Source organism: Crinia signifera, chromosome 3 (genome assembly GCF_055691185.1).
Source record: "Crinia signifera chromosome 3, ASM5569118v1, whole genome shotgun sequence".
NCBI classification, from domain to species: Eukaryota; Metazoa; Chordata; class Amphibia; order Anura; family Myobatrachidae; genus Crinia; species Crinia signifera.
This window is the reverse complement of record NC_139219.1, coordinates 157,476,031-157,500,141: the sequence shown is the minus strand read 5'-3', so window position 1 is coordinate 157,500,141 and position 24,111 is coordinate 157,476,031. Positions and strand designations below refer to the sequence as shown.

General features: G+C 41.6%; 1 protein-coding gene across 2 annotated transcripts in view; it reads right to left on the bottom strand.

Moving 5' to 3' along the window:
* The window catches only part of TBC1D32 (TBC1 domain family member 32), a 386,630-nt gene that overhangs the window by 166,374 nt on the left and 196,145 nt on the right, over window positions 1–24,111 (bottom strand). For both annotated transcript variants that reach the window (XM_083176796.1, XM_083176797.1), the window contains exons 18-19: window positions 22,371–22,453; window positions 235–373 (exon numbers count right to left, since the gene is read on the bottom strand). In XM_083176796.1, coding sequence (XP_083032922.1) covers window positions 235–373; window positions 22,371–22,453 — 222 coding nt within the window. The remainder of the gene's footprint in view (window positions 1–234; window positions 374–22,370; window positions 22,454–24,111) is intronic.

Here is a 24,111-nt window from a genome sequence, read left to right as displayed (position 1 = left end):
AGACACTATTGTGGGTGTGTTGATATATATATATATATATATATATATATATATATATATCTATATATAGATATATATATATATATATATATATAGATATATATCTATATATATATTTATAGAGAGAGAGAGAGAGAGAGAGAGAGAGAGAGAGAGAGAGAGAGAGAGAGAGAGTATACTGTATATAATCATTAATATATTTCAGTTTTCATATTATTTCTAATGTACACCTACCTGCAGTTTCTTGGTAAATCGGCTAAACATGTAAGTTACACATTCATTGATGGCTCCGGTTTGTTGGAGTAGTAGAAGTCCTCTTGGTGTAGCAGCAAAGTTCAACAAGCTATCGAGCAACGATTCTTCCCAAACTATTCTACAATATAAAACAAAATCCAGGAGTAAAATTACATCCATATTTTGAAAGGTGATAGGTACAACTACCATTGTTACAAGATTAACCCTTTCAAGTCTAGCATCTAGTCAGGCTCAACAGCCCGAGCGCTAGTAGCCGATCCATTTGTGAGCCACTTTAAAATAAGAACATTAACATCGTTCAGCATTCAATGTAGACCATTTATTAATAAAAAAAGAAATAAAAATTACAATTAATTTAAAAACATTTAAACCAGACTGTTTGAATTGCAAACGAAAATTTGGACTGCAAAAGGTTAAGCCAAGCATTGTTGCCAAACATATTGAACCTTTACCTAAACAATTTACAAGGATCTTGGTGCACTTTTTAAATGGGGTAAATTATATAGTGAGGTAATTCTGAATTAAATGCATGTGACTGGAATACAACTAAACAAAAAAATAATAATTACAGAAAGTAAAAGCAATTTCTGCAAAGACACTGAACGGTTTCAAACTTGTTGGATATGGTGAGGTTCAAAATAAAAACAACAATTCAAAGCAACTAGGCAAAGCTGCCAAAAAAGAGATAAGCAAGATATGCCCCTCCTAAACTTCTCAGACAACAATGACAAACAGTAATGGCATACACATAACCAGCTGGTCAGTGGCGTAACTATAAATTTTGCTCCCCCCTGCCAAAAAGTTTGTGGCACCCCCCCCCCCCCCCTCCAGGCTCCTCTCCAGCATGTTTCACCAGCGTGTGATGTGATGACGTCACACGCATAACGGAGAAGCTGAAGCAGGAGAGAGGAAGAGAGACCAGCAGACACTGCTGCTTCGATTGGCTCGACGCATCCCAGGCCGCCCCAGCATGCCCATCCTCCTGCCAATCCTGTACACAGTAGCCAATAGCTGGCTCTGTGTACAGTCAATTGAATCAGAAGGGAGGATTTGTCATCTCTGCCATGGCCGCACCCGCGCTGCGGCTGACTCGCCTTCAGTGCTCAGTCAGTACGCCGAGCGGGTGCCGGCGCCCACACAGAACCTGCTGCTTCTTGCTCCCCCAAGCGGCTGCTGGGGCTGCCTTACAGTAGCTATGCCACTGCAGCTGGTATTCATGTGTTTGTTTGTTTGTACATGTATAATGAGGGAATCTAGGTTTCTACTATACTAGATATAAAAAGGTAATCTATAGAGGGAAACCTGACCCTAACCAAATGAGTTTAGAAAATCCAAATGCTAAAGATATCTAAATTAAATCTATATTTATCAATATATATATATATATATATATATATAATTATAAATCAATATAAAAAAGTGAACAATGTATCAATCTGTGTTTTTATATTGATCTGAAAAATAGGTACTTGTTTCCTAGCACGGCGCCCACGATTTTAATCTTATTACATCGTTTTGATCGCATCGATCACATGCAATGCGATCGATGCAATCAAAACGATGATTTCATTGTACAATCACCCTGATGGGTGACTAGTATGTTATATGCATCCCCATTGTTAATGCCACCGCCATTATTAATGCCAACCTGAAGCGGCGGCGATACGCGTCCTCCGACCTTTTCATACCCCCACTATCCACGTCGGCGTGGAGTTGATCTTATATAGTGTGGCGAGCGCAGTGAGCCACCGTGCCCGAAGCGTGGCGAGTGCAGCGAGCCCCGCGAGGGGACTTAGATAACTTCACATGTATTCTGCGTCCGCTCACCACGCTTCGGGCTCGTTGGCTTGCTGCGCTCGCCACACTATATAAAATCAACTTCACGGCGACGTGGATAGTGGGGGTATGAAAAGGTCGGAGGACATGTACCGCCGCCGCTCGCCACGCTTCGGGTTGGCGTTAAAAGTGGCGGTGGCGTTAAAGATGGGGGTGCATACAACGTACTAATCAGCCATCAGGGTGCATGTACAATTAAATCATCATTTTGATCGCATCAATCGCATGCCATTTTAATGGCATACGATGCGATTTTAATATTGTACAGTGCGGCTCTTAGTACTTGAAAATCGGGTCCCATCGCATACATCTAATTAAGGCATGCGATGGTATGCGATGGGCGCCGTGCTAGGAAACAAGTACCGAAAAATATAAAAAATCTATATAACTCAGCAATGAAGGTGATTAAAGAGCCTAATCATTAATATAACATAAAATTATTATTCTTTATCCCTGCTTATGTTTGAGCCTATTTATTAAGGGACACACTTTGGGGCAATAGTTTCAATAGGAAAACATATTAAATTGAAAACTATTACTACTGTATATTGCTGGGTTTGGCTTTCGTAATGCATGTGGAGCCTTTGAGCTATTCATATGTAAGTCAATGTTGTTGGAGACTGAACCAAATATCCTGGTCTAGCACAAACCCTAGCAAAACTTGATTACAGGTTACAATGGTTAATGCTATCTCCAGATGGCATTAGCAATTATGGGGGATGAAGCTTAATAAACTGGAAAAAAAAGTAGTTCCCATACAAAAAATATGGTTGTAACCTTGCATATAAGTGAAAAACATTCTAAACACTGCACTGAGCATATTTAGGCACAAACCCTCTTTACACATATTACATGAAACTGTACTTACATTATTCTCACATTCTATCCACTGTACTACTGTATGTAAGTCCCCAATGGGCCAAAGGGCCAGTCATTCAAAGAAAATAGATGTCCATCTATAGTTAAAACCATCGATGGTCATCCATTACATAGTATGCTGCCATCCATGGCCATTTGTACTATCACTATCGATAGCAACTATTATTAGCCATCTCAAATCATTAAATAAGTCTATACAGGTCTGTCATAGCAAGACTCTACTTATTTGCAAAAAGTGCAATGTGAGATTGCATACAAAACTTTTTGAAAAATATGCAGCTCATAAATAAGTACTTACAGTGGAGATCGAAAGTTTGGGCACCCCAAGCAAAAATTCAGGGGCAGCGCTATCCGCTCAGCAGAGGATGCAAAGCAGGTAGGCGCCGGACAGGAGAGGCGCTGTCCCTGCTCTGCATCCTTTGCTGTCTCTGTGGCTGCCGGCTGCTGCTGTGCCTTTCACACTGCAGGGCACGCAACAGCGCCGGAGGCACAGAACTACCTCCAGGATCCTAAACATCAGGTCAGAAGCACGGATGAAAGGGGGCAGGGCTACATGGGCGGAGGGGGGCTACACCGGCGGGGCTATGAGGGAGCAAGACTGAAGACACAGGAGAGGCTGAGCTGCCAGGAGACTAAATTGTGAGAGTACTATATCGGCAACTGATGTGGGCATGTGTATAGGTAGTGCTACTAATGTCAACAACTGGTGTGGGCACGTGTATAGTCAGCGCTACTAATGTCGGCAACTGGTGTGGTCCCGTGTATAGTCAGTGCTACTAATGTTGGCAACTGGTGTGGGCACGTGTATAGGCAGCGCTACTAATGTCGGCAACTGGTGTGGGCATGATGTATAAGCAGCGTTACTGTCAGAAACTTGTGTGGGCATACTGTATGTATAGGCAGCAGTACTACTGTCGGCAACTGGTGTGGGCATTATGTATAGGCAGGGCTTATACTGTTGGCAACTGGTGTGGGCACATGTACAGGCAGCGCTACTACTGTCAGTAACTGGTGTGGGCATATGTATAGGCAGCACTACTATGGTCAGTAACTGGTGTGGGCACATGTATAGGCAGCACTACTGTCAGTAACTGTTGTGGGCATATGCATAGGCAGTGCTACTACTGTCAGTAACTGGTGTGGGCATATGTATAAGCAGCACTACTACTATCAGTAATTGGTGTGGGCATATGTATAGGCAGCACTACTACGATCAGTAACTGGTGTGGGCATATGTATAGGCAGCACTACTGTCAGTAACTGGTGTGGGCATATGTATAGGCAGTGCTACTACTGTCAGTAACTGGTGTGGGCATATGTATAGGCAGCACTACTACTGTCAGTAATTGGTGTGGGCATATGTATAGGCAGCGTTACTAATGTTGGCAACTGGTGTGGGCACGTGTATAGGCAGCACTACTACTGTTGGCAACTGATGTGGGCATGTGTATAGGCAGCGCTACTACTGTTGGCAACTGATGTGGGCATGTGTATAGGCAGCGCTACTGCTGTTGGCAACTGGTGTTGGCATATGGTTACACAGTGCTACTAATGTCTTCAACTGGTGTGAGCACTAGGTATAAGCAGAGCAACTACTTTTGGCAACTGGTGTGGGCACTACATATAAGCAGAGCAATTACTTTTGGCAACTGGTGTGAGCACTCCATATAAGCAGAGCAACTAATTTTGGCAACTGGTGTGGGCGTCATGAATAAGCAGCCCTTCAAATGTGGGCATATCCAGGTGTACTCGGGGCATTATGTGTAGCATAATGTTTGTCAATGTCATATGGGCATTATGGTGCATGGCATATTTTGTAAGGGGAATTACGGTGTGTGGCAAAATTCGTAATGGGCATTATGGTGTGCTGCATATTGTGTAAGGGGCATCATGATGTGTGGCATAATGTATAATTTGCATTACTGTGTGTGGTATAATGTGTAATGGGCATTGAGGTGTGAAGCATAATGTGTTATGGGGATTACGGTGTAATTGGTATTTTTATGTGACCATGCCCCTTCCCCCATGAAGCCACACTCCTACATTTTTGCGGTCTCCTACGGTGCAAACTCTCCCAGTTTTTTAACTCATGGCACCAAAATGGCTAATTACAGCTGTGTAAGGTGAATAATATTGTGCTGCTATATGGTGTAATTTGGAGTAAGAGTACTATTGTGTGGCCATTCCCCTTCCTTGTGAGATCACACATTTTTCTTTTGGTGTGTGCTGTCCCTTTGTAAAGCTTGGGTGGGCACAAATTTATAGTTTGTAGGAGGGCGCCGAACCCCCTAGCAAAGGCCCTGCAAAAATTCATTTTAATGTGCAAAAAGAAGCCAAAGAAAAATGGAAAAACCTCCAAAAAGGCATCAAATTACAGATTAGAAATTCTTATAACATGTCATAAAAACTTTGATTTTATTTCCATCATTTACACTTTCAAAATGATAGGAAACATCTGCAAAAGTTTGGGCACCCTGCAGAGTTAATACCTTGTACTGCCCCCTTTGGCAAGTATCATAGCTTGTAAACACTTTTTGTAGCTAGCCAAGAGTCTTTCAATTCTTGTTTGAGGTATCTTTGCCCATTCTTCCTTACAAAAGTCTTCCAGTTCTTTGAGAGTCCTGGGCTGTCTGACATACTGCTTTTTAAGGTCTATCCATAGATCTTCAATTATGTTGAGGTCAGGAGATTGTGAAGGCCATGGCAAAACCTTCAGTTTATGCCTCTTGATGTCCTCTACCGTGGATTTTGATATGTGTTTAGTATCATTATCCATTTGTAGAAGCCAGCCTCTCTTTAACTTCAGCTTTTTCACAGATGGCATCAAGTTAGCGTCCAAAATTTGCTGGAATCTTATTGAATCCATTTTTCCTTCTACTCGTGAAATGTTCCCTAAGCCACTGGCTGCAATACAACCCCAAAGCATAATTGATCCACCCCCATGCTTAACAGTTGGACAGAGGTTCTTTTCATTAAATTCTGTTCTATTTTAACCTCATTGGTCCACAGAACTTGATTCCAAAACATCAAGCTTGTCTAGATGTTCATTTGCAAACTTCAAAAGCTTATTTTTGTGGTGAGGACATAGAAGAGTTTTTCTTCTGATGAATCTCCCATGAAGACCATATTTGTACAAGTATCTCTTTATAGTTGAATAGTGTACCACAACTCCAGCGTCTGCCAGATCTTTCTGGAGGGATGGTGCAGTCAAACGTGGATTTTGACTTGCTTTTCACACAATCCTGCAAGCTGTTCTGTCTGATATTTTTCTTGGTCTTCCAGATCTTGCTTTAACTTACAATGTTCCTGATGACTGCCATTTCCTAATTACATTCCGAACAGAGGATATGGGCATCTGATAATGCTTTGCTGTCTTCTTATAGCCTTCTCCTGCTTTGTGAGCGTCAACTATTCTCAGTTTCAGTGTTCTACACAACTGCTTAGAGGAACCCATGGTGCTGATTGTTGGGGTCAGATGAGTCTGGCCTTTTAAAACCTTTGAGACATCACCTGGTCTCTCCAGACGATGAATGAGAACAATCCATGACACTGCCAGGTCTCAGCTGTCCAAAAGGGGGCGGTGCATGCTATAAACTCTAAAGGGTGTCCATTATTTGTTTTCTGTTATTTTGAAAGTGTAAATGATGGAAATAAAATCAAACATGTTATAAGAATGTCTAATCTGTAATTTGATCCCTTTTGAAGATTTTTACATCTTTCCTTGGTCTCTTTTTGCACATTAAAATTATTTTTTTGCCTGGGGTGCCCAAACTTTCGCTCCCCACCGTACCTTACATTTACTGATTAATACTGGAAACATATGGTTAATACTTATTTACTGTATATTGTTGTTATTATAAGGGTTTCATTTGAATACATTCATGTTTTCTTGCAAATGTTGTTTTTTCTCCAAAATGACTTGGCCCCTTGGGTACAAAACTGCCCAGTCTGTTTCTCAGAAATTGTTAAACCAAAAAATGATTTGGCAGAAGATTATTCTTAATTGAGACAAAATTAGCCATCCCTCAAGAAATCTCAAAAACATTTAACCAATTCAGGTACTGGGCCAAAATGGGTTAATGCACATTTGGAAAATCAAATCTTCATAGAATGATGTTGAAAAAAAAAGACCCCAAAACACTAGCAATTGTTTCCCTGTCTCTCTACCAATTTCCAGCCAATCAATCTCTCTTCCCCTGTACTTCATTTATTGTAATGTCTTTGCGATGTCTATTACATATGTCTTCGACTTAGTTTTAGCAAATAAAGGCAGGTACAGTACAACCAACTAATGTATACATTTACAGCAATTCATGCCTAAAAAAAGGCTGTTAACTCTACAGTATGCTTTTCATTTTAGTGACACCCAGAAAGTAAAATAAGGGGGCTGTTTACATTGCTCCACCAGAAGATAAAAAGAATTTCATATTCATGTACCGCATATAATCCATAACAGAGTCTCATTTATACTTGTAATGTTTGCCAAGTAAGACAAGAATAATTTCCCCTATGCTATGATTACTATTAGCATTTTCAACGCAGTTTTAAATTAGATATTTATAACATCAACATTTCTGCTGCAGCAGAAAAGTAATTTCCTGTCTTATCTAGGCATGCTGTAATTTCCATCTAAATATTTCTATGCTTGCATTCAAGGCACAATCTGTTAAGTAATTAGTTTTTTTTCTCCTTATATTATTTGTGTGGACTTTGTAATGCAGTGGTGTAGAGAATACTTGATGGAAAAACAATACAGCTTACATGGTATTGTGTGAATGTGTAATATACATGCCAAAATTGAAATGTCTTCATATATATATATATATATATATATATATATATATATATATATATATATATATATATATATATATATATATATATATATATATATGTTTATGTGGGGAAGACAAGACATTTTGTGAAAGAAAGGCTCAGCACAGTTCTGATATACGGCTAGCCCACGAAAGGGATTCGGTATGAAATCCCGACGGTCAAAATCCCGAATGGGTCATAATACCGACAAGGACAAAATCCAGACAAGGACAAAATCCTGACAAGGACAAAATCCCGACATTTAAAATCCTGACAGGGTCAAAATACCGACATATAGAATGTACAGGTGAAACAGTCAACATGAATTTCCGTTGACAGGTCGCGAGGTCGACATGGTTTTTTTCACAGTTTTCTTTTACCCAAATGTCGACACAGTCGACATGGACACAGTTGGAGGTGAACTGCAGCCGCTCGCAATTCTTCGGGCACACTATTTTATTCTCCCACCACGCCCTAGTGAATGATAGGGCATGAAATACCGCCTGTCGGCACATGTCGGGTCAAAAAAAAGTGGAAAAACCCATGTCGTCCTTGCGACCTGTCGACGGAAAGTCATGTTGACTGTTTCACCTGTACATTCTATATGTCGGTATTTTGACCCTGTCGGGATTTTAAATGTCGGGATTTTGTCCTTGTCAGGATTTTAAATGTCGGGATTTTGTCCTTGTCGGTATTATGACCCATTCGGGACTTTGACTGCATCCCCACGAAAGGGGTTCGACCGATAAATCAGTGGAGGCACATTTTGTCTCATGTGGACATCAAGTTACCATGCTCAAATATATGATTATTGACTGGGTCCCTCAACTACAAAGAGGATGTGACAGGGACTTGCAGTAGTTAAAAAAGGAGTCCCGCTGGATCTATACCCTGGACACTGTGGCCCCAACGGTGTGTGATCGCGCAGTGGAGGGAGAGGGAGGGGGGAGGTTGGCGCTGGCGCCCGGCGGCTGTGCGTGAGGTAATGTAAGAGTGTGCGGGGTGTGGTGCGGACCAAGTTGCTATGCTTATCTGCGTGCAGGACGGAAGTGTGCTGTATAATATAGCAGGTATGAATAGTAAAACTGTGGCCCAGCAGCATGACTCGGGCCCCCGTGGGTGCTCAAGCCCTTGAGCACCCACAGAATCAGCGCCTATGATTCAAATGATACAATTATATCTATACAATTGGTCTTTTGGAAACAAAAAAAAATATATATATATATATGTCTGAATATAAGCATGTTTGTGGGTGCATCTTGCATGTTTGCCCTGTACATGCTAAGGGCCTGATTTAGGGATGACACAATAAGCACATTAGTAACGTCTTCTAGCACCACTGCTAAAAATATGCTAATACTGCAGGAAGAAACTTATGTTAATGGACACTGCCTGCAATGCTTGTGTTATCCGCTGCTGTGTCCAGAAACACTTTATCGAATCCCTCAGCCATCTAAGTAATCCTCAGGTTGCACGATGACACACCTCTGGTTTAAGAACTGCTTGTAGCCTTTCAATCAGGTTGAGGCTGAGATGGCAATGTGTCCAACCATGCAGGAACAGTTATGCACATGTGCAGTACAGAAAACATTGGCAATGAAACCATCTGTTTGCGTATACCTCTGAATCTGGCCTCGAATGCATAAAATGACACCGGACTCTCAGATAAAGTGTAGTACTGCTATTCACTGCTCCATAAATTGCTCCATGTAACATTAAATACATCAGACATACTAAAGAACTACATGTAGCTGCTGTAACCTTTAACACAGGAACAGCACAAATACAGGAATTGGCAAAAATATTAACGGAACCATAGCAAAGGCTTTGTAATTTATGCGTCACCACCAAGGTTGATAACTATTGGTCCAGCCAAATGGGAGGAGGAGGAGAGGGTTCTAGTGTTCTCTCTCACCCAAGGAGCTACAATGCCACGTTAAATAATGGGTAAGGTAAATGCTTTGAAAAATGTGTAATTTCACAGAAACTCTCCATTGATAGAAATACTGTTAAATACACATATTTTATGGTTAATAATAATATGGGCCATATTCTCAGTGGTGCTCATTACCGCAGATTTCGAAAATTGAATTGTAAATCGCCTACATCATAAAATGACCCCATGGTCTACATCCCTTTATCTTTTTCTCAAGATATGTATCCAAATGAAATAATATATATATGTAAATGCCAAAAATGCTTAAGTATATAATTTACAGCATAGGCAGAAAGTTGGGTATGCAAACAATAAATCATAAAGCTGTATTCTATATAGTATACCACGTGGATGTCTAATGGGGTGTACACATGGTGAGATTTGACATTAGATTTTGACTATATAGTGAAAATCACATGCAGATCGTATGTAGATTGCACAGGTTTTTACCTTGCGATCCCGATGCACACTCCTGGGACAGCACAAATCGAAACCCAGATAGTCAGGGCAGCAATGACTATATAGTGCAAATCGAATGTAGATTGCATGAATTGTATGTGAATAGTACAGAGATAGCAAAGATTGCATAGCAATCAAATCTTAAGTCGAATAGCATGGGAATCTCACCATGTGTATACACCATAACACACAAGCGATTAAAATAACTGCCATTTTTATCAATGAAGAAGAAGGCCTGAATAATCAATTGTGAGTCATATCCCAACATCTATTTATTTTTATTTATTAACAGTTTCTTATATAGTGCACACAGATTCCGCATCACTGTACAGATAATATTTGAACAATCACATCAGTCCCTGCCCCAGTGGAGCTTACAATCTATATTCCCTACCACATATACATGCACACACAGACATTTTAGGGTTCATTTTGTTAGGAGCCAATTAACCTACCAGTATATTTTTGGATTGTGGGAGGAAACCGGAGTACCCGTAGGAAACCCATGAAAGCACAGGGAGAAAATATAAACCCGGCACAGTAAGGGCCATGGTGGGTATCGCACCCATGACCTCAGTGCTGTAAGGCAGTAATGCTAACCATTACACCATCTGTGCTGCTCTAATCTGATTGTTTTCACAACAATAAACAAAAATGTAGCATTACTTATACTTAAGGTGTGTACACACGGTCGACATGCCGTGCGATGCGAGTCCCGATGCGATCTGATCGCATCAGGACTCGCATCGCACGGCATGAAGGAGAGAAGAGGACAGTACCGATACCTGTCACCAGGTGCCGGGCAGAGGCACAGATGGCAGGGTGCTGCGACACCCGGGGCCGCGGCACAGCAACAGCTTCCCCCAGCCGCATACATCAGAGGCCACACCAACAGACTTCCGCAGTGACCCGGAAGTCTATACGGCGGACTTCCGGGTCACTGCGCATCAGCCCTGCAGCCCCAGGAGAAGCCCCTCTGGCCGCCGGAGCTATGTGAGTATAAAGGCACAAAGACTATATAGTGCAGATCTGCACTATATAGTCTTGCCTGCCCTCACTATGTCGCTGCCGATTTTCGCTCACTCGGGAGCGCACATCGGCAGCGCATCGGGCTCGCAAGCCCTAAAAAGTACACAATCAGCATGCGATATGGCTTCCGATGTTTCAGATTAAACTTCCACATATCCATTTTCATTGATAGTAAAGTGGAATGATATATTCAGCAGATGATGTTTTATTGTAAAGGCAGAATCACACAGTAAGAAATGCAAATCTCACTGATCCATTTTGCAGAAACTTAATTCTCCAGAGTATTTAATAATGCAACTGAAAAGCTAGATTAAGCCTTTACTTATCGGCTTCTCACATTTTCAACTGCAAGAAACTATGATGTGGAACCTATTCAATATACAGTATATATATATATATATATTAATATCTCACCTTAATTAAATGCAAACTACCTAAAGAGATTAGTGGCCATTGCGATATACATGTAATATTAATAAATACAATAACAAATTGCTATGTCTTTCATCCCTTAAGCAGAAATTTTAATAAACTTTCTTTATAGTTTTAATGTAGAGAGGAGATTTCAAGGTGGGTTAAAAGCTTTAAACATACATAACAGTCACAATATTATATGCTGGATAAAAGCTCAATTTCAGTTCTTTATGACATTGAACAAGTTATTTACTTCAAACAGCTTTGTCCACAAAATATAAGCATATCTCCTAACCATGCATTTTCGCTGGTCAGTCCTGTTTTTGGGTGGGGAAGGGTGGAGGGGTAACAGCTGGGAGTCTACCTTTCACTCGCTCCTCTGCTTAGCACAGTAGCGGCGAATATACGCTTTGCATATGTGCACAGTATCCATCTATTTATTATGGTGTCTGCGGTGCATCGATGTATGGTCACGCAGGGTCGAATCAGTGACATGTTTACATCACTGAGATGCGACGATTTGATGACGATGGGGTTAATATCCCAGATCCAATCTTGATACGGATACCTCAGCTGAGGGTAACAGTACCAATAGTGAGACTGATAGACCTCCTGAGAGGAATTGGGCAGTCTTTAGGCGTGACAACTCAAAATGGTGGCATACGAACAGACACCCCACACGCTGAGGAGGACAACAGTTACAGGGCAAAACTTGGAAAAAACTACCCAAACCAAAAATTAAAACTTTTTGCAACCTGTAGTACTTTACAAATCATTGGTAAAGAGTACAGTTAACATTTAAAAGCTCCCAGCAGTGCATGAAACGGGCTGAATATTCACATCTTGGTAGCTATCAATTGTCTATGGAGGAACCATTCGGTTTTGTCGAAAACTGAGAAGATTTGGGTTTCAGTGGGCTTAGGTAATGCGTCAATAAAGACCCCCCATTTTTTGTAAAATCTCAGTACACCTGATTCAGCAACTAACATGGCAGATTTTCTGTCAAAATACATTATTTGTAGTATCTTAAGATGTAGTGTAGTGATAGAGGGGCAAGTGCTGGCCACCCAATGAGTTACAATTAACTTTTTGGCTATGGTGACTATTATAGTTAGTACCGGAGTCAGCAATGTTTTCCTTGAGCCTAACTGCCAATTAGAAAAAAATTGCACACAGACACGCTATCGGATCTGGGGATAGCTTCAGTTGAAAAGAGTTGATAGACAATTAAGGGCCTTGTTCCAGAAGCGTCTAATTTTGCCACACTCCCAGAGGCAATGATAAAAAGAGGCTGAGGAGGTGTGACAATTAAGACATTTCCTTGATACTGAAGGAATAAAGTGTGCTAATCTTGCAGGGGAAATAAATGCCCTTTGTATTGTCTTATAGTGTTCTTCTTGGAGGTAGGAAGAATGTAAAATTTTATCGTTGATGCGAAGTGTGCACTAATAGAGGTGGCGGCTTAAATGGTGGGTATGTCTGTTTTCCACTGTGAGTATAATTTATCACAGTGGTCGTGTGTTGTGGATTTAATTAATAGGTAATATAGAGGTCTGGTCCTATATGTGGTAGACTTAGAAGTAGTGACAATCTTTTGAAGTGGGTCACTAATTAGCCAGGTGGAAAGTGAGGGTCTGTTAGGCTGGAGAGAGGTAAGATAGTGTCTGATCTGGACGTACATGAAGCAGTGGTTTGGTGGCAACTGGTATTCCGAACTTAGCTGAGAGAATGATTTGATCTGACCTCCGGGATCAAATACCTGATTTGCATCAGCCAATCCCTTGTCTCTCCAAAGTATTTGTGAGGGAAGGAGGAAAGGCAGGGTTGCCCCAAATAGGTACTCGACTTGTCAGTAGTGGGTTTCTGTGAAGTTTTTTGTTAATAGCGCGCCATGTGAAATAGAGGTCATGAAATAAGATATTATTTTAGTGGGGGAGTAAAGTCCTGAGGAGAAGAGTGCAGGAGTGCCGCCGGGGAGCATGGGGAAAAGAGGGCAGCATCCAGAGCTGTGTCAGTGAAAGATCTCCCATTTGTTAGCCAAACTGCTATATATCTGAACAGAGCGGTCATTTTATAAACCACGAAGTTAGGGACACCTATGCCTCCAAGTTGTCTGGGTTTCATAAGCTTAGTCAGTACAAGTCTAGGTTTGTTACTTTTCCACAGACATTTGTTTACTAGTTTTTGTATCTTAAGTGTGTCAGTTTTAGATAATTTAAGGGGTAATTTCTGCATGATATAGAACATTTTAGGGATTATTATACTCTGAATGACTGCTGTACGGCCTAGCAACGAGATTGGGAGCAATTGCCAGCCATCTAATAGCGTTGATATTTTAGTGATGACAGGGGAGTAATTTACAGAGTAAATAGTTTTAAGGTCTGAGGGAATATTCACCCCAATATATTTGATGTGCGATTTCGCTATAGTGAAGGGGAAGGAAGATAAATACCTATTAGTTTGTGAGTCCAGTTGGTCAAAATATAGCAGTTCTGATTTAGTCAGATTAATGTGGTAACTAGAATGAGATCCAAAGGAATCTATTAGTCTGAGTATTTCGGGAATTGAAGAGGTGGGATTGGAGATGAAAAGTAACATGTCATCGGCGAATAGGGAGATTTTAAGCTCAATGGGGCCAATATGAATCCCTGAATATAGTGTGGATGTACGTGGGCTACAGCAAGTGGTTCCAACGTAACTGCAAAAAGAAGCGGGGATAGTGGGCATCCCTGACGTGTACCTTTTTTGCTTTGGAAGAAGTCTGATAAGAGAGCATTGCATGCAATCCTTGTCTGTGGGTCTAAGTATATACACATCTAATGATGCGGAGAAAGTCTTCGGGGAAACTAAAAGCTAAAAGGGTCGTGTATAGGTGATGCCATTCTACTAAATCGAAGGCTTTCTCTGTGTAAAGCGAGAAAAGCATAGAACCACCAGGGGCAGGAGAATCACATGACGAGGAGATTACACTGAGGGTTTTGCGAACATTAAGTTCTGAGTGCCTTCCCCAAATGAATCCGGATTAGTCCCTGTGAATCATGGATGGTAGTATCAATTTCAGTCTGCTATTATTTTGGTAAAAAGCTTATAATCAAGGTTAAGTAATGAAATGGGGAGATAAGATGCTGGGAGGGTGAGATCTCTCCCTGGTTTAGGAAGGACTTTCAAGGTTGCAGTATTAAAATGGGGGGGGGGGGGGGGGTTCCGATGTTTTGATATGCTGGAAGAAGGCTGTAAGAACAGGGAATATTTTAGGTTTTAGTATTTTGTAAAAGTCTGTGCTAAAGCCATCTGGGCCAGTAGCTTTCTCACTTTTGATGGCTGCCTCAACTTCATCAGGTGTATCATCAGGTGTAATCGGGGTGAGAAGTGAGTCAGCTGCGGTTGTGGTAATTTGGGGGAATGATAAAGAGCTCCAAAAAGAGGAAGATAGGGGAGGTAGTGAAGGTGGGGGAGAGTCTGTTGGGGGCGGGCTGAGTAAAGTTCAATATAAAAACGGCGGAGAACTTCCGCTATTTCCCCATTGTTAGTAGTTAGGGTTTCTGCTGTGTTTTTCAGGGGTTGGACAGTTGAAGGTTGCCGTGAACCCTGAAGCAAATTAGATAGTTTCCCCGTTTTATTACCGAATTTATGGAAACAGTATTTAATAGAGAAAAGATGTCTCTCTCTCTGTGTCTGTAAGTAATCTTCATAGTGTAATCGGGCAGTCTGATGGGCCAACTTTGTGGCCGTGTGTGGTGTCTGTTTATAGGACTGATAGGTCAATGTGAGTGCTGACTGTAGGGTCAAATATGTAGAGGTATATTTTTTATTGAGGTTGGCTGCATAAGAAATGATCTTGCCTCTTATTACGGCCTTTGGAGTCATCCAGAAAAGAGAGGGATTTTCTGCAAGATGAGCTACAACGTTGTCCTGACTATAGGTGTCTCAAAAAGAGTTCAAGTGGGATTGAAATTTATGGGATTTAGCTAGATATGATAGGAAATTCCATTCTTTGGACGCTTTAGAACGGGGGTTGAGGCCTATAGTATTTGTAATAAGTGCGTGGTCGGAGAGTAGAATGGGGTCTATTTCGGCCGAACTAATCAAAGGGAGAAGGGAGTGTGAGAGTAGGATATAGTCTATTCTAGAGAATATGGTGTGTGCAGCAGATAAACATGAACATTCTCTATCCATAGGATCTAGGGCACACCACACATCTATGGTTTGAAGGAGGTCCGATAAAGCTGGGATGCCATATTTAAGAAGTTTGACCCCTTTTTTGGGCGGTGTAGAGTGATCCATAGTGAGAGAGGATACCAGGTTAAAATCCCCACAAATGATGAGAGGTATATAGAGATTCAGGGTAAGTTGCGCTTGGATGTTTTGTAGAAAGGGTTTTGAGTACACATTTGGGGCACAGATATTACACAAGATGAACTGTTTAGTATGGATGGTGATGGAGATTATGAGGTAACGTCCCTCAGGGTCAGTTATCATTTCATTAATTTCATACGGAATACCAGTTTTGATTAAAACCACCACTCCTCTGGCTTTAGAGTTAAATGGACTGAAACCAACTACCTTCCAGCCAAGCATGTTTAAGTTAGAAGTTTCTGTGGGGGTCAAGTGTGTCTCCTGTAAGAGACCTAGGTGAATCGCTTTTTTGTTCAGGTGTACTAAAATCTTATGTCTCTTTGCAGGGGTATTAATGCCACCAATGTTCCTTGAACCAATCCTTAAGTTGAATATGTAAACAACTTCAGATGATGAATCCACCTCCAATAACAGCATTAATACCTAACCATATGCTTATATAAGAGGAGTGTGAGACTAACTTCCAGTGACATTTCTGAGGCATCCAGTGCCTGGGGCTTCACGTACTCTCTAAAGGTACAGGCATGGTTGAAGGGAGGGCTCCACCGGTAGGCCCAACCATCGCCGCCAGCATTTGTATGCCTAGGCTTTAGAGAGCAGCCGCCTATTCAGTGTCTGATAATAATGGTCTAGGGGCAGCAGATAAGATTATAGATAAGCAAGGCGGGCAGCTAGGTAAGAGAAAAGGTAGTGGGGAGGAATTCTCAAAGATTTACGCAGCTATCGACATAGAGGAGAGATGCGGAGGTGAAATTCTAGGAGTGTTTAACCTATTGCGTCATAGTTTAGGAGGTAAAGGAGGTTCTAGGCGAGAAATAATAGTTATAATTGAGACATAGTCAAACATAGGTACAACAAGCGTAGTATCAATCCACAATATAGAATAATAAATGAGGGACCAATAACGCTTAGAGCAAAACACAATGAATACCTAACTGAAGCAGTATTAGAGACATCAGTCTAATATTAAAATGAACTGAGCTTCGCTGAGTCCGCTTGGTCATCTTTTTTTCCTTTTAGAGAGCAGAAGAACATTTAGATATCTTGAAGCACAAGTACACAGGGTGTCAGCTGATGGTCCTCTAGAGTCGTCGTTGCTAGCACGCTTAGATTCTCAATGAACCTGGAGGGGTGAATGTTATTCCTTTAAGTGGTGTGGGTCAAATGAAAACCAATGTTTTGAGCCAGGGTGGGAGGAAGCCCCAGGAGGGGGGGAATGGTCAGTGATATCTTGATTGCTGTCAATGTGTCTATTACGTAGCTAGGCCTCCGCATCACGAGGGGACAAAAAATCTTTGTGGGAAGTGCCATCGTAGATGCGTAATCTGGCGGGATATAGCAATCTAAATTTGTGGCCCTCTGCAATTAGTTTGGTGCAAACAGGGGAGAAGGCTTTGCGCGCCTTGGTTAATTCCACGGAGTAGTCGTGAAAAATTAAAAGTTTATTGCCTTCCCACTGAATGTCCTTATAGTGTCTGGAGGCTGACCATATCAGTTGCTTATGTAGATAGTTTGAGGATCTAAATAGTATCACATGGGGTCTCGATTTGTTCGGGGAGAGTATAGGACCCACTCTATGAGCCCTCTCCACTACCAGATCACTGCATTCAGTGGTGATGTTTAATAGGAAAGGAAGCGTATTCCTAACAAAGGGCCTTATTCTACTTCACTCTTTCTGAAAAAATCCTTCTTAGATGGACAAAACCATGTGCACTGCAGGGGGGCAGATGTAACTTGTGCAGAGAGAATTAGATTTGGGTGAGTTATTTTGTTTCTGTGCAGGGTAAATACTGGCTGCATTATGTTTACACTGCAATATAGATCTCACTTTGAAGTAAAACCCCACCCAAATCTAATTCTCTCTGCACATGTTACATCTGCCCCACCTGCAGTGCACATGGTTTTGTCCATCTAAGAAGGATTTTGTCAGAAAGAGTGAACTAGAATAACCCCCAAAGTGAGAAAGGGCAGGGCCCTTAATCGACTCAGGAAGACCCACCAGCCAGGTATTGTTCCTTATGGACCTATTTTCAATTTTGTCCAGCTTATTCCACTTCTTAGCCTTCCTGTAAGGCCCTACCTTTATTTGATTGAGGTTGTGGTAATGGCCTCGTTGAGGACTGGGTGGGCTCAAAAAGATATTTCGAGCTGTTTTAGCCACCTTTAGAGATAAAACTGCAGGTAAACAAATATAGTCTGTGGAGATCCAGTATGTTCAAAGGGCAGTGTCTCTGGTCAATACAAAAAGATAGTGAAGGCCTCCTGGAGCTGTGCTCATGTGTGCTGCTCTGCAAAACAAGACATTCTTGCAGAGCAGCACACCTGAGCACATCTCCAGGAGGCCTTCACTATTGACCAGAGACACTGCCTTCGAACATACTGGATCTGCGCAGACTATATTAGTTTACCTGCAATTTTATCTCTAAAGGCGGCTAAACCACCCCGAAATATATTTTTGAGCCCCCCCAGTCCTCAACGAGGCCATTACCACAACCTTAATCAAATAAAGGTATGGCCTTACAGGAAGGATAAGAAGTTCCATATTTTACTTTACTTCTTATTTTGCCTCATATCATATTTTCGGATGGCATTAGAAGGCCTTTAAGAAGATTATGCCCCTCTTCAAAATAAGATCAATATTGATCCAGATAGTGGGAGGAGTGAAGAACAAGTGTCATATCATTTTATATTCAGGTATTCCACCTACATAAGGACCTATCAACCAGTATACTAAGACCATACTAATCTTGGGAATATTGTCATGAATAACATACTCGCAAACCTCTGATGAAGTCCCGGTAGGGGACGAAACAGGTTGGAAACTACTGTTTGCTATCTTAAAATGTTTGAAATACCAGAAAAGATACATCAATACTGTCTGGAATATTACCATCGAAATTTGAAAAAGAGGCTGTTTTAATACATTTTTGAACTATACGGACTTCCATTGTATGCGTCTAAGGAAAGTGAATGTATAAGGCTATTTTGATCTAATTGTGAGATCAACAAGAGGGGCGCCATCTTACAATTGTACTTCAGGTTTTTCTCATCCCCATCCAACAGGGGATTTTGTAAGTGAGGCATTCCATTAGAGTGAAAACAAGGGTTTGTTCTCCATTATATATATATATATATATATATATATATATATATATATATATATATATACACACATACATACACATATATATATATATATATATATATATATATATATATAATCTATAGAGGTTGACTGGCACTCTCTTCACTGAGGTATATGCCACGGTGCCTTCCTCGGATGGGTATACAAACAGTAGAGTTAGATTGAGGGACCTGGGGGGACCCCCAAAGAAACAGGCGGCACTCGATCAGCTGGATGGGTAGAATCCAAATTTTATGTGCAAAGTTTTCAAAAGAATACAAGCATGTCTGCCAACGTTTCAAAGCCGGTGCGGCTTTATCATCAGGGCTTGTGTAGCATGAAAAGTGCACTACACGCACTTTTCATGCTACACAAGCCCTGATGATAAAGCCGCACCGGCTTTGAAACGTTGGCAGACATGCTTGTATTCTTTTGAAAACTTTGCACATAAAATTTGGATTCTACCCATCCAGCTGATCGAGTGCCGCCTGTTTCTTTGGGGGTCCCCCCAGGTCCCTCAATCTAACTCTACTGTTTATATATATATATATATATATATATATATATATATATATATATAGACACATACATATATATACATACATACACACACACAGTTGTGTTCATAAGTTTACATACCCTAGCCGAATTTGTGATTTTCTGGCCAATTGTTAGAGAATGTGAATGATAACTTACAAACTTTTTTCTTTCACTCATGGTTAGTGGTTGGGTGAAGCCATTTATTCTCAAACAACTGTGTTTACTCTTTTAAAATCATAATGACAAGAAACTACCCAAATGACCCTGATCAAATGTTTACATACCTGGAGATTTTGGCCTCATAACATGTACACAAGTTGACACAAATGGGTTTGAATGGCTACTAAAAGGTAACCAATCTTACCTACGATCTGTTTGCTTTTAATCAGTGTGTGTGTAGGGATGCCAATCCTGGGGCATTTTTTCAATCCCAGGATTGGGGATTGAAAAAGGCTCAATCCCGGGATTCCCAGGACTGGCCTCCCTGTTAAAAAAAACACCCCCCCCCCCCCAACTGCCTGGGCCGCACTTCACTGAAAGGCAAACCACCAGTAACATTTCTCCCTACCCCCCCCCCCCGCCCTGTCACTTACACGGTGTTGACCGGCAGTAGCAGGACCATCATCTCCGGCAGGCGCTTGGCTTGGAGCAGCACGACGGGCGGCAGGGAGCTTCACTGCAGGCGGGCGAGCGTCCCTCTAGGAGCAGCACAGCAGGTGGGTGAGCAGCCAACTGGGAGCAGCACATCAGGCAGGCGGCTGACCGCTGCACAGCAGGAGGGAGAGCGGGAGCAAGACACCCCGTGGCCAGGTTATTGAGTGTGCAGTGCTGTAGTACCATGGCGGCGGCAGGGTTGTGCAGCGTGATGTTATGTCGGGGGTCACACTGCGCAGCCGACAGACACCATGTCACTACAGCACACTGTTGCGAACAGTCGCTGCCTGTATTTTACAAGCGGGTACTAATCCTGCAATCCCGGGATTGGAAGGCTTGATCCCGGGATTAAAATCCCGCCATTTTTAGGCCAAAAACCCGGGATCACGCCGATCCCGATGCCGGGATTGGCCTCCCTATGTGTGTGTATAAAAGGTCAGTGATTTTCTGGTCTACAGAAAGACCCTTGCATCTTTCATCTAGTGCTGCACTGACATGTCTGGATTCTGAGTCATGGGGAAAGCAAACGAATTGTCAAAGGATCTGCTGCAAAAGGTAATTGAACTGTTTAAAACAGGAAAGGGATATAACAAGATATCCAAGCAATTAAGAATGCCAATAAGCAGTGTTCAAACTCTAATTAAGAAGTGGAAAATTAGGGTTTCTGTGGAAACTAGATCACAGTCAGGTAGACCAACAAAAATTTCAGCCACAACTGCCAGGAAAATAGTTCGGGATGTAAAGAAAAATCCACAAATAACTTCAGCTGAAATACAGGACTCTCTAAAAAAGTGGTGTGGTTGTTTCAAGATGCAAAATAAGGAGGCATTTGAAGAAAAATGGGCTGCATGGTCGAGTCGCCAGAAGAAAGCCATTACTATGCAAATGCCACAAAGCGTCCCGCTTACAATACTCCAAACAGCACAGAGACAAGCCTCAAAACTTCTGGAACAAAGTCATTTGGAGTGATGAGACAAAAATTTTACTTTTTTTTTGGCCACAACCATAAACGTTACATTTGAAGAGGAGAGTCAACAAGGCCTATGATGAAAGGTATACCATTCCTAATGTGAAACACAGAGGTGGAACGATGATGTGTTGGGGATGTGTGAGCTACACAGGCACTGGAAAAGTGTTCAAAACTGATGGCAAGATGAATACAGCAGGTTATCAGAAATTACTGGAGGAAAATTTGCACTCATCAGCCCAGAAGCTGCACATGGGATGTACTTGGACGTTCAAACATTACAATGATCTAAAACACAAGGCCGAGTCAACCTGTCATTGGCTACAGCAGAACAATTGAAGGTTCTGGAGGGGCCATCTCAGTCTCCTGACCTCAATATCATTGAGCCACTCTGGGGAGGTCTCAAACGTGCAACTCATGCAAGACAGCCCAAGAATTTTATAGGAACTGGAGGCTTTTTGCCAAGAAGAATGGGCAGCTTCATCATCTGAGAAAATAAAAAGCCTCATCCATAACTACCACAAAATAGTTTTAACCTGTCATTGATGTTAAAGGGGGTAATACATGATATTAATTACTGGGGTATGTAAACTTTTGATCAGGGTCATTTCTGTTGTCATTACAGTGCATGTTTCCTGTGGAATTTTCTAGGTGGGAATACAATTGTCCTTGTAGTATTTGAACAGTTATATTTCCTGGTAAGAATTTTGTGAGAGGATTATTAATGTTATATACATACTGGCATATAAGGAGTTAAATTAGTTTAAGTAGCTATTAAATGGTCAAATTATGATAGTGGTGTAAATATTATGATATTAATATAAAGCAAATCCCTTATACTTTATCAAGTATACAATTGAATTTAGTTAAAAAACAAAGAACACTTTACTTGCAAAAGCCTAGATTTTACAGCATTAACTTTATAATATTAGGACATTTTATGCTTGTATTATTAGCTCATACAAAGTTAGCCAGCATTATGTATTCCACTCACACTGTAAATAATTGGTATGTAACTGTCAGCTCAATTTCCATCTCTGCACTACAAAGACAGCTCACTTTTACAAGTTACAAGTAGAAGTCTACATTAGAGCACTAAGACTTACGTCCCCTGTGAATCCTGGCTTCCAGATGAAAGAGATGCAGCTCCAGCAACAGGCGTTGGGGTTCTTTCAGAAAGAAAAATTGTCTAAGAAAAAAAAGTGACAGAGAATGAAACATGTGCAAATATTGTCAATTCTGTATGTACATCTGTTTAAATATATAAAAGCTTTACCAAATATTAACATATCAACAAGTAATATTCTGTTTGAGATTTTATAACACAAGATAAATTAACTATATGAGTTGTCTTAGTGTTATTTTTAGTTCAGCAAATATTAGTACAGTCTTCCTTAGAGAATGGCATATGAGAAATGTGCAATGCAAAAAATCATCATCAACTAAGACAGTTGACTAATACAGTACCTGTGGGATGTGCAAATGCACCTATTTTAAAAGATTAAGTAACAAAGTTTATATAAAATGATTCATGTTGACCGTTGTTTCCACTTCACAGCTGTATAAAACTTACCAATTAATGCATTTGTCACAAACAAACCTATATTGGAAAGGCAGTTCCGATATCACTGTACTGGGCCATTCTATGATTTGCGGTAGGTTGACTGGTATTGCACAGCCTTCATTAAGAAACCTACTGTATTTCCATTGTAAAATTTCACACCACTTTTTCCGCAGCTTTATTCCAAAATGGAAAAAAGATATATTTATCCCCTCAAAATGCTATACACACAGGGGCGGATTGGGACTTGAAACCGGCCTGGGAATCTTCCTGCAGAGGGGGGGGGGGGGAGTGACGGTTATGGTAGTTAGGGGGGGCGAGTGGCGGCGGCGGTATAAGTAGTGTGGTTGGGGGATGGGGGGTGCTGCTTCTTCTTTCTGCTAGCCGGGTAGCCAGGCGGAGGGGGAACAGGGAGGCAGCTTGATGGCTCATGGGAGGTGCTGTGCGCATGTGCACCAGCCCTCCCATGGCCATTTTGGATTTGAGCAGTGCCGCGGCCGCTGGGGGGGGGGTGTGGCCGGCCCGGTTTCCCAATCCTCCCCTGAGAAAGCACATGTACATAAGTATTCACAACCTTTGCCATTATGTTTAAAATTGAGCTCAGATGCATACCATTTCCACTGATCATCCTTGAGATGGTCCTACAGCTTAATTGGAGTCCACCTGTTGTAAATTCAGTTGATTGGACATGATATGGAAAGGCACACCCCTGTCTACATAAGGTCCCACACTTGACAGTGCATGTCAGAGCACGAACCAAGCATGAAGTCAAAATAATTGTCTATAGACCTCCTTGACAGGATTATCTCAAGGCACAAATCTGGGGAAGGGTACAGAATAATATCTGCTGCTTTGAAGCACAGCAGCCTCCATCATCAGCAAATGGAAGAAGTTTGGAACTACCAGAACTTTTCCTAGAGCTGGCCAGACGTCTAAACTGAGTAATCTGGGGAGAAATGCCCTAGGCAGAAAGTTGACCAAGAACCCTATGGTCACTCTGTCAGAGCTAAAGCAGTCTTTTGGAGAAAGGAGAACCTTCCAGAAGGACAACCATCTCTGCAGCAATCCAACAATTAGGCCTGTATTAGTAAAAAGCACATGGCAGCCCACTGAAGTTTGTCAAACTGCACCCAGACCAAGATAAAAAAAATTCTCTGGTCTGGTGGATGCCAGGCATCCTGTTTGAAGGAAACCAGGTATTGACCAGAAAAATACCATCCCTACAGTGAAGCATGGTGGTGACAGCATCATGGGTGGGGATGTTTTTCAGAGGCTGGAACAGGGAG